Source organism: Dendrobates tinctorius, unplaced genomic scaffold (genome assembly GCF_039654945.1).
Source record: "Dendrobates tinctorius isolate UK_male_01 unplaced genomic scaffold, ASM3965494v1 ptg000070l, whole genome shotgun sequence".
In the NCBI taxonomy this organism is placed as follows: Eukaryota; Metazoa; Chordata; class Amphibia; order Anura; family Dendrobatidae; genus Dendrobates; species Dendrobates tinctorius.
In genome coordinates this window covers 64,863,772-64,880,887 of record NW_027361738.1, presented here as the reverse complement: position 1 = coordinate 64,880,887, position 17,116 = coordinate 64,863,772, and the positions used below count along the sequence as shown (strand labels likewise).

General features: G+C 42.1%; 1 protein-coding gene across 1 annotated transcript in view; it reads left to right on the top strand.

Moving 5' to 3' along the window:
* The first annotated feature begins 728 nt into the window (after nt 1-728).
* Nucleotides 729-17,116, top strand: part of GPR158 (G protein-coupled receptor 158) — a 316,407-nt gene continuing 300,019 nt past the window's right edge. Inside the window, exon 1 of the mRNA XM_073581771.1 lies at nt 729-2,300. Within this exon, the coding sequence (XP_073437872.1) occupies nt 1,417-2,300 (884 nt within the window). The 5' untranslated portion in view covers nt 729-1,416. The remainder of the gene's footprint in view (nt 2,301-17,116) is intronic.

Sequence of the window (17,116 nt, the reverse complement as noted above, 5' to 3'; positions counted from 1 at the left end):
GCTGTGTGGGGACATAATACTGTGTAAGAGGGATGCATGGGGACATAATACTGTGTAAAGGGGATGTGTGGGGACATAATACTGTGTAAGGGGGCTACTTGGGGACACAGAAATTCTTTATTCACTGGAGAAAGCTTTTACTCATGAATTGAGAATTCTGAAAGTGAAAGATCAGTCCTAGCATAAAAAGAAGCTGATTTATCTGATAAGATCTATAGCAAAGTTTCTTATTTTTACAGGAATTCCTGATTAATAAGAAAAAACACATAAATGGAGGTTACTTTTTAATTTGACAACAGGAGAGAGTTTGTCCCAATGAATTTGACATAACATAGGCGAGCCTGCCCCTATGAGCATAGTACGATAGTGATATTTTTCCCAGAAGCTTAATACAACAAGTAAGAACTTGCCCAATATAAGCGTAATACAACACGGGTGAGCGCATGTAACCCTGCCCATACAGTCTGCAGTGACACAATACAACATTTAGTTATATAACAAATTGTCTGCAATCAGATTTGCATCTCCAGTCTACAATGCAGAGAAATAAACACACGACTGCTTCCGTCACTTACAAATCCTGTAAAAAAAAAAAAAGAATGAAATAAATAAATAAAGCAACGTTGAAAAGGCTGGAAAAACAAGACTCGCAGAAGCCAGAGCAGTGTTTCCAGGAGGAGGAGACAATTCTCAGTGATGTGTCTCAGTGTTTTCCTAATCACTAAGCAGCCAGCTCAGGTTCAGCACTGGACAGCTCCTTCCACCTTTCCTCCAGCAGTACATATGGCTGTTCCCTGATTGACATTGCAACTGCCCATTCACAGCCCAAGAAAGACAAAGTATACCTATAGGAGTAAGCTGGGAGGGGGGTGAAGGCTGAATGTGTTTGGTTGTGGCAAAGTGTAGTTAAATCCTTTCACGAGCCGAGGAAGGCGGAGAATATTTCTTAAGCTCATCCAAGTCATCAATTAGCCAAAGCCCATTGCATTGTTCTTCAACGTGCTTCATTGCTTTGATGTGCACAGTGGACGTGGCAGCGCAGAATTACCCTTGAGATGAAGATATTAGAGGGTGAAGTCCCTGGGAATTTGTATTCTCTTTCCTCTCTGAAGACCATAGTCGAGGATGAGGATACAGACGTAAGCAGTCTAACTATAGCTTCTGTGCTAGATGGGATGTAACCTGCTCAGATCAAGGCAGTTGTTGTCTGCGTAATTCCTACTGGAAACCTGCTGGGGGAAGACGGGATAGACTGGATATTCATTTCTCTTCTTTTTTTTTTTTCTTTCAATTTTTTTTCCTATTTGACCCACAGGTGATATCATTTGGGTTGGATGCAGCATGATGCTCCAAGATGTGCGATTTTAAGACCTGATCACAACTGATTTGAGTTCTTTTGGATTTTGCAGATCACTCATGATCATGGCTTATATGATGATTCTTCCAGCCTTCCTTGCCCAGGTCTGTTTGCTGGCAGCCTCTAGCCTAGACTTGGAAGGGCGTATAGCTCGTCAAGAAGATCACAAGATAACCAGGGATAAGCAACCCATCTACAACCACCCTAGAAGCCTGGAGCATCCTTCCATGTGGATCAGGACCACGGAGAGCACCGTTTTAGAACAGAATCTGGCTGAGGACTTGCCAAAACATGTGGCTTCTTTCCTATATACAGGGGATTCTAATGAACTCAGGCGAGCCAACTGCTCAAAGAGGTATGAGTTGACTAGTCTATCAGGGGTTTCACCCACAACTACTCATCAGTCTTTGCACAGTTCGGTGGATTTACTTGTCCATTCCTCCAACTTTTTAAATATGATGTTCCAAAGCAATAAATCCAGAGACCATACCTCACAGAGGGACCTGGAGTGGTACAGCGCTCTCATAAAAAGTATCCTAGAAGGAGAACCAAGAATTTTTAGGTCTGTCATCACTTTAAGCATTGACCCATTTTACAACATCCCCGAGGTGTATCTTCAGGCATCTCGAGAGGAAGACAAGCTCCATCTCCAAGATCTGTCCTCTTCGGCTCAACATCTGGCCAATGCCACCCAGGAAACTGAGTGGTTCCGAGCTTTCAAACCTAAGGGGAGGCCTCACCACCAGCACAAGAGGGTTTTAAATGGTGCTAAAACTTTAGATGAGAGCTGGAAGAAGGGCTTTAACTACCTTACTGAGAGGAATCACATCAAGTGGTCATCACCTTTTCTGGAATGCGAACATGGGAAATACAAACCCAACTGGCTTCTTTCCCTTTCTGCTGCCGTTTATGGGCTTAAGCCAAATCTTGTTCGGGAATTCAGGTAGGAAGACATTTTCTGGGGAGGGGAGAGCTCTTAGCCTTCTTGTTCTGCTATGGTATGATATCCACAGGAGGCATGCAAACGGGTGCTGTGTAATAGCCAATTTTTCTTATTAGGGTTAGCTTGCACCAGAATTCTACGTTGATATCAGGGGACTAATATCGGATACAAGGGGAAGATGCAGCAGCAGTTTCTACATATCTGATAGTAGAGTTCTGTGAATCATCTATTTGCATAATAACAACTGCAGACTAATTAAGTTTGATAATTACACAGGACTTTGTGGAAACCTAAAATTGAATCTATTGTTCAGACACATATCATCTTCCCTCCCCTGTAGGAATGCAAAGCTTAATAATGGCTGTGCAATTAGAGACTGTCATAATTTTACCAGTAGAAAAGAACTGTGCACGCTTCCGGAAAGCAGACACAACCCATAATGATGGCCATACACACTACACATACATCACACATACACATATCACACATACACCAGCAACAGCCTGCTAAATATAGCAGACAAATCATCGAAATACTGGCCACCCTTCATGTGCTGGAGTCCACATAGAGTAGAGAGAGATCTGCTGTGTAAACTCATTATGGCTCTCCATGATTTATTAGTCATATGTTAAAGTGCATACAGAACCATAATATATTTATGTGCAGTGCTCCACTAAATACAAGCATGGACCTGTGCCAGTCTATGTGATCATGGCACTTGACAGTGAGGAATAGTGCCAGGCAACAAGCAGTCTGCTTTATAGCTAAGATTCTGGGATTTCAGTGATTTATTTGACGTGGGATAAACTTTATGCACTTATTAGATGCAATAAGCCAATAATGTCAGGATTATTGTACTTAAGTAACAGAAAAAAGGGCTTTACGGTGAGCGGCATGGGAGTAGAGGAGGAAGTCTAAAATAATGCATCTTATATGAAGACGTAAATGACCCACACAATGCTGAGATTGATGATCAGAATAGAATGTTATTTCCTTCTTTCTTGTTAATTTTATTTATTGTTATTTTTATTTGTATATTAATCTTTTAATTTATTACTTTATTTTTATTTTTAACAAATTTTATTTATTTATTGTTATTTTTATTTATATATTATTATTTTACTTTATTATTTTTTGTTAATTTTATCTATTGTTATTTTTAACAAATGTTATTTATTTATTGTTATTTTTATTTATATATTGTTATTTTTATTTATTTTTTGCTAATTTTATTTATTTATTGTTATTTTTTATAAAATTGTATTTATTTATTGTTATTTTTATTTGTATACTAGCTGAAGAGCCCGGTGCTGCCCGGGCATAGTAACTAACTGTGGTTAGTTATAACAAATTATAATTATCCTCCATCCCATAGTCCCGTGCCCATATACCCATCACACATCCTCCATCCCATAGTCCCGTGCCCATATACCCATCACACATCATCCATCCCATAGTCCCATGCCCATATACCCATCATACATATTCGCCATCCCATAGTCGAGTGCCCATATACCCATCACACATCCTTCATCTCATAGTCCAATGCCCATATACCCATCACACATCCTTCATCTCATAGTCCAATGCCCATATACCCATCATACATCCTTCATCCCATAGTCCCATGCCCATATACCCATCACACATCCTCCATCCCATAGTCAACCATTATGTCATCATAATGAGCGGCGGGGCTTGCAACCTATGATGACATCAGCGTCGCCATGGCAACCATTGTGACATCATAACGAGGGGCAGGGCTTGATATGCACACACTGTTTCCCCATTATGTAGATAGGGTCATTATGACATCATAATGAGGGGCGGGGCTTGGCACGCACACACTTTTTCCCCAGTATGTAGATAGGGGCAAAATTGTTTGGTGAATTGGAACGCGCGGGGTTAAAATTTCGCCTCACAACATAGCTTAGGACGCTCTCGGGGTCCAGTCGTGTGACTGTGCCAAATTTTGTGGCTGTAGCTGCGACGGTGCGGATGCCTATCCCGGACATACACACAGACACACATACATACACACACACTTTATATATGAGATTGTTATTTTTATTTTTTTTTGTTAATTTTATTTACAGTTTTTATCATTTTCGATTAATTTTATTGATTTGTTGTTATTTTTATTTATTTATTGTTATTTTTTAATGTATTTTTTGTTAATTATATTTATTTATGCATTATGCCTGCAGAGTACATTTCATTGTCACGTATGATGATTTATTAATTATTATTATTATACTACACATTAAGCCATATGTGTTGATTATATTACAACTAGATTTTTTTTTTTAAATCTATTAATCTCCCCTAATGATAAATCTCTGTTTTTTTTTATATCTCATTACGATGCGCTTGATCGTCTGATGATAATTATGTTTGTTGTCAATTCCATTAGACCAATTTATCGCTCTTTGTAAATTGCAAAGTCGGTAAGGTGAATTTAAAAAAAAAAAAAAAACATTTTAAAAGGGTAACCCTTGGCAATTTAGTAGTCGTTAACATGTGGTTCTTGCTTATTGCACACGCAGAAGCTGAAACACACGCAGAGTCGCAGACCTTATAGTTTTTGCAGTTGAAGATCATCTACAGGTGTTTCCAGTCTAGATAATCCTTTTTTGGGTTAATGGGCCTCTCAAGGCTTATGAATAAGCATATCAGGCCAAGTTCACACGTTCAGTATTTGGTCAGTATTTTACATCAGTATTTCGAAGCCAAAATCGGGAGTGGGTGAAAAATACAAAAGTGGTGATGTGTTTCTATTATACTTTTCCTCTGATTGCTCCTCTCCTGAATTTGCCTTACAAATACTGATGTAAAATACTGATCAAATACTGAACCCGGTCCTAGTATTGGTCACTGATATCGGATTGGTGGCGCTCCGACACCCACACCCAGTGATCCCAAGAACATGGCTCTGGCTCCTGAGAATGGGGATCTGCATGGAGCGGAGATGGGGCATGAATGACCTAGACTTCATTCATTGTCTATGAGACAGCCCAAAATATCTAAGGCTTGACTTTTTTCTCATAGAAGGACAGTAGAGCTCTGTGTTCAGACCCCCAGCAATTAGTACGTTTCCCCTATGCTGCAGAAAGGGGATATTCCCACAATTGATAGTATCACAAAAAAAGTTTCAAAAAAGGAATCATTACACAGTAATTTATCTTTATTCACATAAAACTGAGAAATATATTTTCGCTATATCTAAGGCCTGTTTCACACTTGCTTTTTTTTGCAGCGCGTTTTTCCCGCAAAAAAACGCATTGAAAAACGCATACAAAAGCATACAACTGCTGCGTTTTTTTCAAGCATTTTTATGAGCATGCATGAAAAAAACGCAGCGTTTTTATGCGTTTGTATGCGTTTTTAGTGCGTTTTTACCGCGTTTGCGTTTTTTTCCAACATTAGGTGGCCCCTCACACTAACCCAAACCATGACTTTACTAACCCTAACCCTGACCCTAACCCTAACCCTAACCCTAACCCTGACCCTAACCCTAACCCTAACCCTTAACCAAACCATACTTAACCCTAACCCTGACCCTAACCCTTAACCAAACCATACTTAACCCTAACCCAAACCCTAACTAACCTTAACCCTAACCCTAACCCTGACCCTAACCCTAACCCTAACCCTGACCCTAACCCTAACCCTAACCCTTAACCAAACCATACTTAACCCTAACCCAAACCCTAACTAACCTTAACCCTAACCCTAACCCTGACCCTAACCCTAACCCTAACCCTAACCCTGACCCTAACCCTTAACCAAACCATACTTAACCCTAACCCTGACCCTAACCCTGACCCTAACCCTAACCCTAACCCTAACCCTGACCCTAACCCTTAACCAAACCATACTTAACCCTAACCCTGACCCTAATCCTGACCCTAACCCTAACCCTAACCCTGACCCTAACCCTTAACCAAACCATACTTAACCCTAACCCTGACCCTAACCCTAACCCTAACCCTGACCCTAACCCTTAACCAAACCATACTTAACCCTAACCCTGACCCTAACCCTAACCCTAACCCTAACCCTGAACCTAATAATAACCCTAAACCCCCTTAACTAACCCTAACTCTAACCCAAACCCCTAAATTCCATGGTTAACAAAAAAAAACGCATGTGCAAAAAAACGCATACATAAGCATGCCAATGCGCACATATGCGCACCCATAGACTTATATTGGGTGTCTTGCTGTAAAAAAACGCATTGCGCGCGCATGCGTTTTTTTGAGGCAAATCGGACGCACAAAAAATGCAACAAGTTGCATTTTGTGTGCCCGAGCGCATACCGCAAAAAAACGCATGCGCGGTAAAACGCGTACAAACGCATGTGTATGCGCACATAAGCGCATCCCATGCAAAGTATAGGGAAAAAAAACGCATGCGCTATTTAGCGCTAAATTACCGCGAAAAAAAACGCAAATGTGAAACCAGCCTAAAAGTTACACTTTTCTCTAAAGTTTCATATCTAAAATCCATGCATTATCAGGTATATCTCATGCGGGGATCTTAGGGTCTGTGCATATGGAGTTTTTGAAGCGGTTTTTTCTAACAAAAATATGCCAAAAATATACCATGAAAAATGCTTGAAAAAGGCTCATACTATTGCTTTCTGTTTTATAACCCCTTTGCTGTTCATAATATCATTTTTTAGCTTTTACATAAAGGGGTTGTCCACAACTCAGACAACAACCTCTTCTCAATCACCATAGTTCAGTCAAGTAAAATAAAGCAGCTATGCTCACCTCCAGTGCGGGCACCATTCCAGCTCTCCCAGGGCTCACGTGACATTGTTATGTCACGCAAGCTCTGCAGCTAATCAGATGTCACATCCCTCTCACTTCTTTCATACGAAACTGACACCTGGAAAAAGTGAGAGCACTTCCTCCGTATGTCAGTTATATGAACCTCAGGAGAGCAGGTGCTGACACCTTGCTGTGTGCCCGGAGCTGATCTCTGCCAGCACAGAGCGGTCACTCACCGTACCTGCCGGCGATTCATTAGCTACTGCTGACGCCCCATCGAGAAAGCAACCCTGAAGAGGTAGAGCTGCTCTGTTGACATTGGGTAGCTCAATCACCAGCAGGAGCTGTCAATCACCGCTCTGTGCCAGCATTGGGTAGAACAGGCCGGTAGCTAGGCCCATAGTAAAAAAAAAAAAAAAAAAAGTCTTGGATAAACACGTAAAGGTTTTTAAAAATGTCTTTGTGTAAAAAAGAAAGTACATGTTACTTCTTTGAAATGGCTCCTGGCAGAATCTGCTCCAAACTAGGCACTGTCCAATCAAAAGGTTGCAAAAAATTACAGGAACCTCTTCCAAAACACTTCAAAAACTAAACAAAACCTCTTTAGAAAACAAAACACTCCAACAAAATCTCACCAAAGAAGGAGTGTTCTTGAAGCGGCTTCAAATACAAAACTCAAGGTATTTGACTGTGTAAAATAACTCCCTGTGCACATACATTACCTTCAGGGTATATTCACACTGAGATTTTTTGTTTTTGGAGTGGAAATTCTCCAAATTCATGTCAAAAACTCAAAACGCCTGAAGATCTTGGAGTTTTCTTTCAATTTCTTTCACATAGAATGTTAGATTTGGAAGGGACCTCCTGGGTCATCTTGTCCAACCCCCTGCTCAATGCAGGATTCACTAAACCATCTCAGACAGATGTCTGTTCAGCCTCTGTTTGAAGACTTCCATTGAAGGAGAACTCACCACCTCTCGTGGCAGCCTGTTCCACTCATTGATCACCCTCTCTGTCGAAGTTTTTTCTAATAGCTAATCTGTATCTTCTCCCTTTCAGTTTCATTCCATTGCTTCTCGTGTTTTTCCATGTGCAAATGAAATGTGAAACACAAAATGTGCGTCTTTGGTCATTACATTCCTACTTCTCACATTTCTGAATTAGGGAACTAATGAATATTGTAAACTATAAATGTTTGAAGTGAAGTAAAACTTTAAAGGATGTCTCCACAACTAAAAATGTCTTATCAGAAGTAACATTTTTGTGGATCTCTTACTCAAGTTGCTTTGAAATACCGGATATAATTAGGGGTAATACTTACAGTCACATCACAAGCTCCCGATTGTATGGAGCCATAATATGGAACTCATACAAATCTCTAGGGCCATACTGTACCTCCAATGTCATACACAGGCATACAGTATATGATGATGTCACATGGAGAACCTACAACTCTGTGAGAGCCCATATACATGTCTGTACTATATGGCATAGAATCATAGAATCATAGAATCGCAGAGTTGGAAGGGTCCTCCTGGGCCATCTGGTCCAACCCCCTGCTCAAAGCAGGATTCGCTAAATCATCCCAGTCAGATGTCTGTCCAGCCTCTGTTTGAAGACTTCCATTGAAGGAGAACTCACCACTTCTCGTGGCAGCCTGTTCCACTCATTGATCACTCTAACTGTCAAAAAGTTTTTTCTAATATCTAATCTGTGTCTCTTCCCATTCAGTTTCATCCCATTGCTTCTAGTCTTTCCTTGTGCAAATGAGAATAAAGTTGATCCTTCTACAATGTGACAGCCCTTTAGATATTTGTAGACAGCTATTAAGTCTCCTCTCAGTCTTCTCTTTTGCAAACTAAACATTCCCAAATCCTGCAACCTTTCCTCATAAGACAGGGTTTTCAGACCGGTCACCATTCTGGTCGCTCTTTTCTGAACTTGCTCCAGTTTGTTGATGTCTTTTTTAAAATGTGGTGCCCAAAACTGGACACAATATTCCAGATGAGGTCTGACCAAAGAGGAGTAGAGGGAAATAATGACTTCACGTGATCTAGACTGTATGCTTCTGTTAATACATCCTAGAATTGCATTTGCCTTTTTTGCTGCTGCATCACACTGTTGACTCATATTCAGTCTGTGATCTATTAGTATACCCAAGTCTTTTTCACATGTGCTGTCACTTAGCCCTATTCCTCCCATTCTATATATGCTTTTTTCATTTTTATTGCCCAGATGTAGTACTTTGCATTTCTCCCTGTTAAAAACCATTCTGTTAGTTGCTGCCCACTTCTCCAGTTTATTTAAATCTTTTTGAATCCTCTCTCTCTCTTCTCTAGTATTAGCTATCCCTCCTAGCTTTGTGTCATCAGCAAATTTAATCAGTTTACCCTCAATTCCTTCATCTAAATCGTTGATAAAGATGTTGAACAATACAGGGCCCAGGAGAGAGCCCTGTGGTACCCCACTTGAGACATTCTTCCAACTGGATGTACAGCCATTTATGACCACTCTTTGGGTCCGATCACTAAGCCAGTTATGAATCCACCTAACAGTTGCCTTGTCCATTCCATACTTAGTCATTTTTTCAATAAGGATTGTATGAGAGACTTTGTCAAATGCTTTGCTGAAGTCAAGATATACTATATCTACAGCATTTCCTTGATCCACCCAATCAGTGATACCGTCATAGAAGGAAATTAAGTTAGTCTGACATGACTTATTAGTTAGAAACCCATGCTGACTCTGTTTAATCACTTCATTCTTATCCAGGTATTGACATACATGTTGTTTAATAATTTGTTCAAAGATCTTTCCTGGTATAGAAGTCAGACACACCGGCCTATAGTTGCCTGGGTCCACCTTCTTCCCCTTTTTGAAGATAGGAACAACATTTGCTCTTCTCCAGTCTTCTGGCACTTCTCCTGTTCTCCAAGAATTTTCAAAGATTATGGAGAGGGGTTCAAAAATTTCTTCTGCTATCTCCTTCAGTACTCTGGGGTGTAATTCATCTGGACCTGGAGACTTGAATTCATTTAGGTTAGCTAAGTGTTTCCTCACTATCTTTCTGTTTATAGATATCCTGGATTCTTCTATTCCCTTAATAGGACAGTGAATAACAGTTGATGTTGCATTTCCTTTCTGAGAGAAAACAGATGCAAAATAGGAATTTAAAAGTTCAGCCTTCTCAACATCCTGTCTTACCATTTCATCATTTTCATCCTGTAAAAATCCTATAGCATCTTTGACTTTTCTTTTACTTTTGACATATCCCCAAAATCCTTTATTATTGCTTTTGACATCTCTTGCAAGCCTCAGTTCATTTTCAGCTTTAGCTAATCTGATTTGTGCCCTGCAGGTTCTGCAGACAGCATTATATTCTTCTTTAGATATGCCTCCCTCTTTCCATTTTATAAACATTTTTTTCTTCCTTTTTAGCATGTGCTTAAGTTCTGTGTTCATCCATCCTGGTTTCCTTAAATGCTTCCTATTCTTCCCTCTTTTCGGAATTGTTAACAACTGTGCTTTGAGAATTTCATTTTTCAAGATTTCCCATCCTTCCTGGACATTTTTGTCTTTAAGGATATCCAGCCATTGGATCCCTCCAATTCTCTTTCTGAATCCCTTAAAATCTGCCTTTCTGAAATCTAACCTTGACGTTCAATAGTGGATGTTCCCGTCAACTTCTTATGATGTTTATTTTCTATTTTTCTTTTTTGTCATCCACAATTCTGTTTTGTGCAAAAACCAACATAAAAAAATTGCAATATAAAACGTACGTATGATTTTGCAATGGACCCATGTCAATCAGCAGTGCTCAACAGGGGCTACAACATAATAAAAAATAAAAAGGATCTCTCATCTATTTACATTATTGCCTTGTAATGTTTTCATTTGCTGTTCTGTCCAGAAGTTCACCGACCGCCATATTGGGACACCCAATGGATGGGTGTCTCAATATGGAAACTGCTGCTGGTGCCAACCTATTGTGCGGTACCACCAGCGGTACAACGTCACACCACACTCACACACTCACACAGCCTCTTGCGCAGTACCACCAGCGGAACACCGTCACACCACACTCACACAGCCTCTTGCGCAGTACCACCAGCGGAACACCGTCGCGAGCACACTGCCGCTGGGATCTGCCGAGTGATTCACTGACTGCCGCCATCTTTGTACAGGAGGAGCGCATGCGCAGTTTTAATGTGACCGCCGCTATCTGTCTGCACAAAGATGGTGGTGGTCTGATTAACTGCGCCTGCGCGAATTACGCTCAGGTGCAGTGAATCATTTGGCTGATCCCAGCGGCAGACGTGTTTACAGGCAGAGGAAGCCGGTCACATTAAAGGGGTTTTCCCACGAACGTTCATTTTAAAAACTGACTGTGTCTGACCATGTACAAAACATACCACATCTCCTGGGCAGGGGAGGAAGCAAAAGACAATGCTGACATCACAGCAGGAGATCGCAGAGGATTCATTTTGTGAGGTAAAATATTTCACTGATTGTTTTTAAGCAATATTTTACATCACAAAATGTATCCTCTGCGATCTCTTGCTGTAATGTCAGCATTGTCTTTTGCTTCCTCCCCTGCCCAGGAGCTGTGGTATGTTCTGTACATGGTCAGACACAGACAATTTTTAAATTGAACTTTCGTTTGTGGGAAAACCCCTTTAAAAAGCAAATATCAATGCCAACAAAACAAAAATACCAAGAATATACCATCAAAGAAAAGGACGGCTATCCAAGTTACCGCAGAAACATGACAAGGGGGTTAGCACATGGGATAGACAGGTCAAAGAAGAGAGTGCAGCTGGGAGAAGTCAGCACATGGGGAAAGAGAGAGTGGATAGGTGGGTGAGCACATGGGGGAGAGATTCTCAACGCTGCAAAGCCTGCCCCCATCGTGACATTACCGCCCTCCCGATGTGACAGCATCGGGCCTCCATCTAGTTTGCCATAAGTATGTCATTTTTGTAATTTTTTTTAACTTGATTATGTTATTTTTCTTTTGTTCCTGCTCCTCTCTGTTCCTGACATATAGCACTCTCTCCCATATAAGTAAATCCAGAGTTGTTAGCAAGTGGGCGTGGTTTTTAGCTTTTCTCTGTAGGAGGCTTCTTGATGACCATGACCCCTTAACTAACAAGACGTAATTTACACTCAAGGAACAAGTGCATGGAGACATAGAGGAGCAAGAAAAGAACAATGCCAGATTCCGGAGAGCAGCATCTTTCGCATCAGGTTAAAAAAATGACATTTATGACAAACCAGATGGAGGCCGGATGCTATCTCATCGGTAGGGCAGTAATGTCACAATTGGGGCAGTCTTTGCAGCGTTGAGAATCTCCCCCTCCATGTGCTCACCCACCTATCCACGCTTTCTTTCCCCATGTGCTGACTTCTCCCGTCTGTGCTCTCTTCTTTGACCTGTCTACCCCATGTGCTATCCCCCTTGTCTGCTGTCTCTCTCCTTCCTGTGCTGTGTTCTCCCTCATGTGCTGACTCGTTTGAGCTGTCTCCCCCCTGTGCTCTGTTTCTCTCACCCCTGTTTACTTTCTCTCTCCCCCATCTGCTGTCTTCTCCTCTCATGTTATCTCTTCTTTGACCTGTGTACCCCATGTGCTCTCCTGTGAACGGATTCCTTTGCGTGTAGACACGTTGCGCATCTGCCGCCCGGATCAGCTGAATGATTCACTGCACCTGCGCGGAATTTGTGCGCCTTTGTGCAGACAGATAGCGGCGGTCACATTACAATTGCTCATGCTCTACTCCTGTACAAAGATGGCGGCTGTCAGTGAATCATTCGGCTCATCCCGGCAGCGTATTCGCGACGGTGTTCCGCTGATGGTACCGCACAAGAGGCTGCGTACGGCGTATACAGTGTGTGTGTGTTGTGCGCACGGGATATACAGAGTGAGTGTGTGGTGCATACGGTGTATACAATGTGTGCATGTGTGTGTGTGGTGCGTACGGCATATACAGTGTGTGTGTGTTGTGCGCACGGGATATACAGAGTGAGTGTGTGGTGCATACGGTGTATACAATGTGTGCATGTGTGTGTGTGGTGCGTACGGCATATACAGTGTGTTTGTGTATGTGTGCGGTGCGTACGGCGTATACAGTGTGTGGTGCACACAGGATATACAGAGTGAGTGTGGTGCGTACGGTGTATACAGTTTGTGCATGTGTGTGTGTGTGGTGCGTACGGCATATACAGTGTGTTTGTGTGTTTGGTGCGTATGGCATATACAGTGCGTGTTTGTGTGTTTGTGGTGCGTACGGCGTATACAGTTTGTGTTTGTGTGTGTGGTGCGTACGGCGTATACAGTGTGTGCATGTGTGTGTGTGGTGCGTACGGCATATACAGTGTGTGTTTGTGTGTGTGTGGTGCGTACGGCGTATACAGTGGATGTGTGTGGTGCGACGGTGTTCCACTGGTGGTACCGCGCAAGAGGCTGGTACCACCAGCAGTTTCCATATTGAGACACCCATCACTTGGGTGTCCCAATATGGAGGTTGGTGAACTTCCGCCGCTTAGAATTCTGGGATCCGGACACATCTGGACAGAACAGGATGTGAAAACATTACAAGGTAAGTATATATTACATGCATGTGGATCACGGCACTGTGTGGTGCACTAGTGGGGTCCCACCCCTTGGAGTAGATCTGAAGAACTGGGCACTCTGTAGTTAAATGGAGGTGAAATGTATTAGCAATTACGTAAGCTCAATATTGCGAGACATACCGGATGATGCTAGAACACACCCTCTAAATTTAATATCCATTAAAGCCCAAATGGGAACTTATTCTATGAGTCTTATATATAAATCATTAAAGCCTTCTATACATTGGTCAGACTCTTCACCAGGCCCTGGAAAATGGGTTGCTCAATTAACGAACTGTCGGGTAAATGACCTTTTGAAAGCCACTCTGCGTATTAACTCTATATTACCATATGACAGTTACATAACCGTGTCTCTTATGATATTTCATATAGCATACATCTCCCCGGAGGTCAAGTCTAAAATGTCCCCCTCAGGGGACTATCCCTGCCCTAAATGCTTACACTCCCCAGCTGATATTTTCCATTGCCTTTGGGACTGCCCAAAAATAAGGAAGGTGTGGGATACACTTCTGCAACATCTCATCAACACTTGTGGCATATCTATCTCTCTCTCCCCGGAGTGGGCTATAGTTAATATTCTCGCACAGGACCAGTTGGTGAGGCTTTCTGTCCAGCAGTGCCGCATCTTGTTCATATGGGCGGCAGTCACACGTAAAAGCATTCTCCATTTGTGGGCACAGGATGTAACTCCTTCTTTAAGCCTAGTGACTAGTGTTGAGCATTCCGATACCGCAAGTATCGGGTATCGGCCGATACTTGCTGTATCGGAATTCCGATACCGACTTCCGATATTTTTTCAATATCGGAATTCGGCATCGGAATCGGAAGTTCAGTTGATTGACGGCCTGACGTCATCATGATGCGCGGTGTGTGCGCATCATGATGCGCCGTCATTTCGGGCCTTCCGGGGGTCTCTGCCGGCCTGCCGGGGGGCTGTGCCGGCCTGCCGGGGGGCTGTGTGGACTGCCCGGGGTCTCTGCCGGCCTGCCGGGGGGCTGTGCCGGCCTGCCGGTGGTCTGTGCACCCTGTGGGGGTCTGTACCGGCCTGCCGGGGGGCTGTGCCGGCCTGCCGGGGGGCTGTGCTGATGTCCGGGGGTCTGTGCAAGCATCGTCCGATGGGACTACAAGTCCCATCTGGCGATGCCTGCTACCATGACAGTGATTGACACATTAGCCAATGATGGGACAGTAGTAGTCCCATCATCCGGCTAATGTGTTAAATGTTAAAAAAAAAAAAAAAAAAAAAAAAAAATACTACATACATACTACATGCATGCTACATACATACTACATGCTACATACATACTACATATATACTACATACATACTACATACATGCTACATACATACTACATGCATGCTACATACATACTACATATATACTACATACATACTACATACATACTACATACATGCTACATACATACTGCATGCTACATACATACTACATACATACTACATACATACTACATGCATGCTACATACATACTACATATATACTACATGCATGCTACATACATACTACATGCTACATACATACTACATATATACTACATACATGCTACATACATACTGCATGCTACATACATACTACATACATACTACATGCTACATACATACCACATATATACTACATACATACAATACATTCATACAATACATACATAGACATACAGTACATATAACATAGAGTAACATACTTACCAATACTTGTCACATTGTTCCCCGAAGCCATTGTCTTTCCGGAATAAATATTAACATAACAAACCACAAAAATACTCACCCACGATCCGAAGCAGTCCACGAGTGTGTCCCACGACGATCTTGGGTAGAGAACTGCAGCATCAGATGATGCTGCCGTTCTCTACGGGCTGCAGGAATCCAATGACGGAAGGTAGGTATCCTTCCGCACTGTATTCCTCCGCCACTTAAAAAAAAAAAAGTCCCTAGTCTCACTTTATGCCATTGCTGCGTGGGAATTTCATAGCATGCATGTAGTATATATGTAGTATGTATGTAGCATGTAGTATGTATGTAGCATGCATGTAGTATATATGTAGTATGTATGTAGCATGTAGTATGTATGTAGCATGCATGTAGTATATATGTAGTATGTATGTAGCATGTAGTATGTATGTAGCATGCATGTAGTATATATGTAGTATGTATGTAGCATGTAGTATGTATGTAGCATGCATGTAGTATGTATGTAGCATGCATGTAGTATGTATATGGTATGTATGTAGCATGTAGTATGTATGTAGCATGCATGTAGTATATATGTGTTATGTATGTGGTATGTATGTAGCATGCATGTAGCATGCATGTAGTATGTATGTAGTATGTATGTAGTATATATGTAGTATGTATGTAGCATGTAGTATGTATGTAGTATGTATGTAGCATGCATGTAGCATGCAGTATGTATGTAGCATGCATGTAGCATGCAGTATGTATGTAGCATGCATGTAGTATATATGTAGTATGTATGTAGCATGTAGTATGTATGTAGCATGTAGTATATATGTAGTATGTAGCATGTAGTATGTATGTAGCATGCATGTAGTATATATGTGTTATGTATGTAGCATGTAGCATGCATGTAGCATGCATGTAGTATTTATGTAGTATATATGTGGTATGTATGTAGCATGCAGTATGTATGTAGCATGCATGTAGTATATATGTAGTATGTATGTTGCATGTAGTATGAATGTAGCATGTATGTAGTATGTAGTATGAATGTAGCATGTATGTAGTATGCATGTTGTATGTATGTAGCATGTAATTTTTTTTTTTTTTTTTTTTTTTTTTACATTTAACACATTAGCCGGATGATGGGACTACTACTGTCCCATCATTGGCTAATGTGTCAATCACTGTCATGGTAGCAGGCATCGCCCGATGGGACTTGTAGTCCCATCGGACGATGCCTGCACAGACCCCCGGAGCCTGCACAGACCACCGGCAGGCCGGCACAGCCCCCCGGCAGGCCGGCACAGCCCCCCGGAGCCTGCACAGCCCCCCGGCAGGCCGGCACAGCCCCCCGGCAGGCCGGCACAGCCCCCCGGAGCCTGCACAGACCACCGGCAGGCCGGCACAGACCACCGGAGCCTGCACAGACCCCCTGGCAGGCCGGCACAGCCCCCCGAAAGGCCCGTACAGACCCCAGAGAGGCTGTACAAGGGCAGGAAAGGGTTTTTCTTATTCCGATACCGGAAGTCCCATAGACTTGAATGGGACTTCCGGTATCGGAATCGGCGATACCGATACTTTTTTTAAAGATCGGCCGATACCATCCGATACGATACTTTGAAGTATCGGACGGTATCGCTCAACTCTACTAGTGACTACAAAAGTAACATCTCTTCAAAATGGATTGGATAGAGGCCTTACTTAATAAAGAAAAA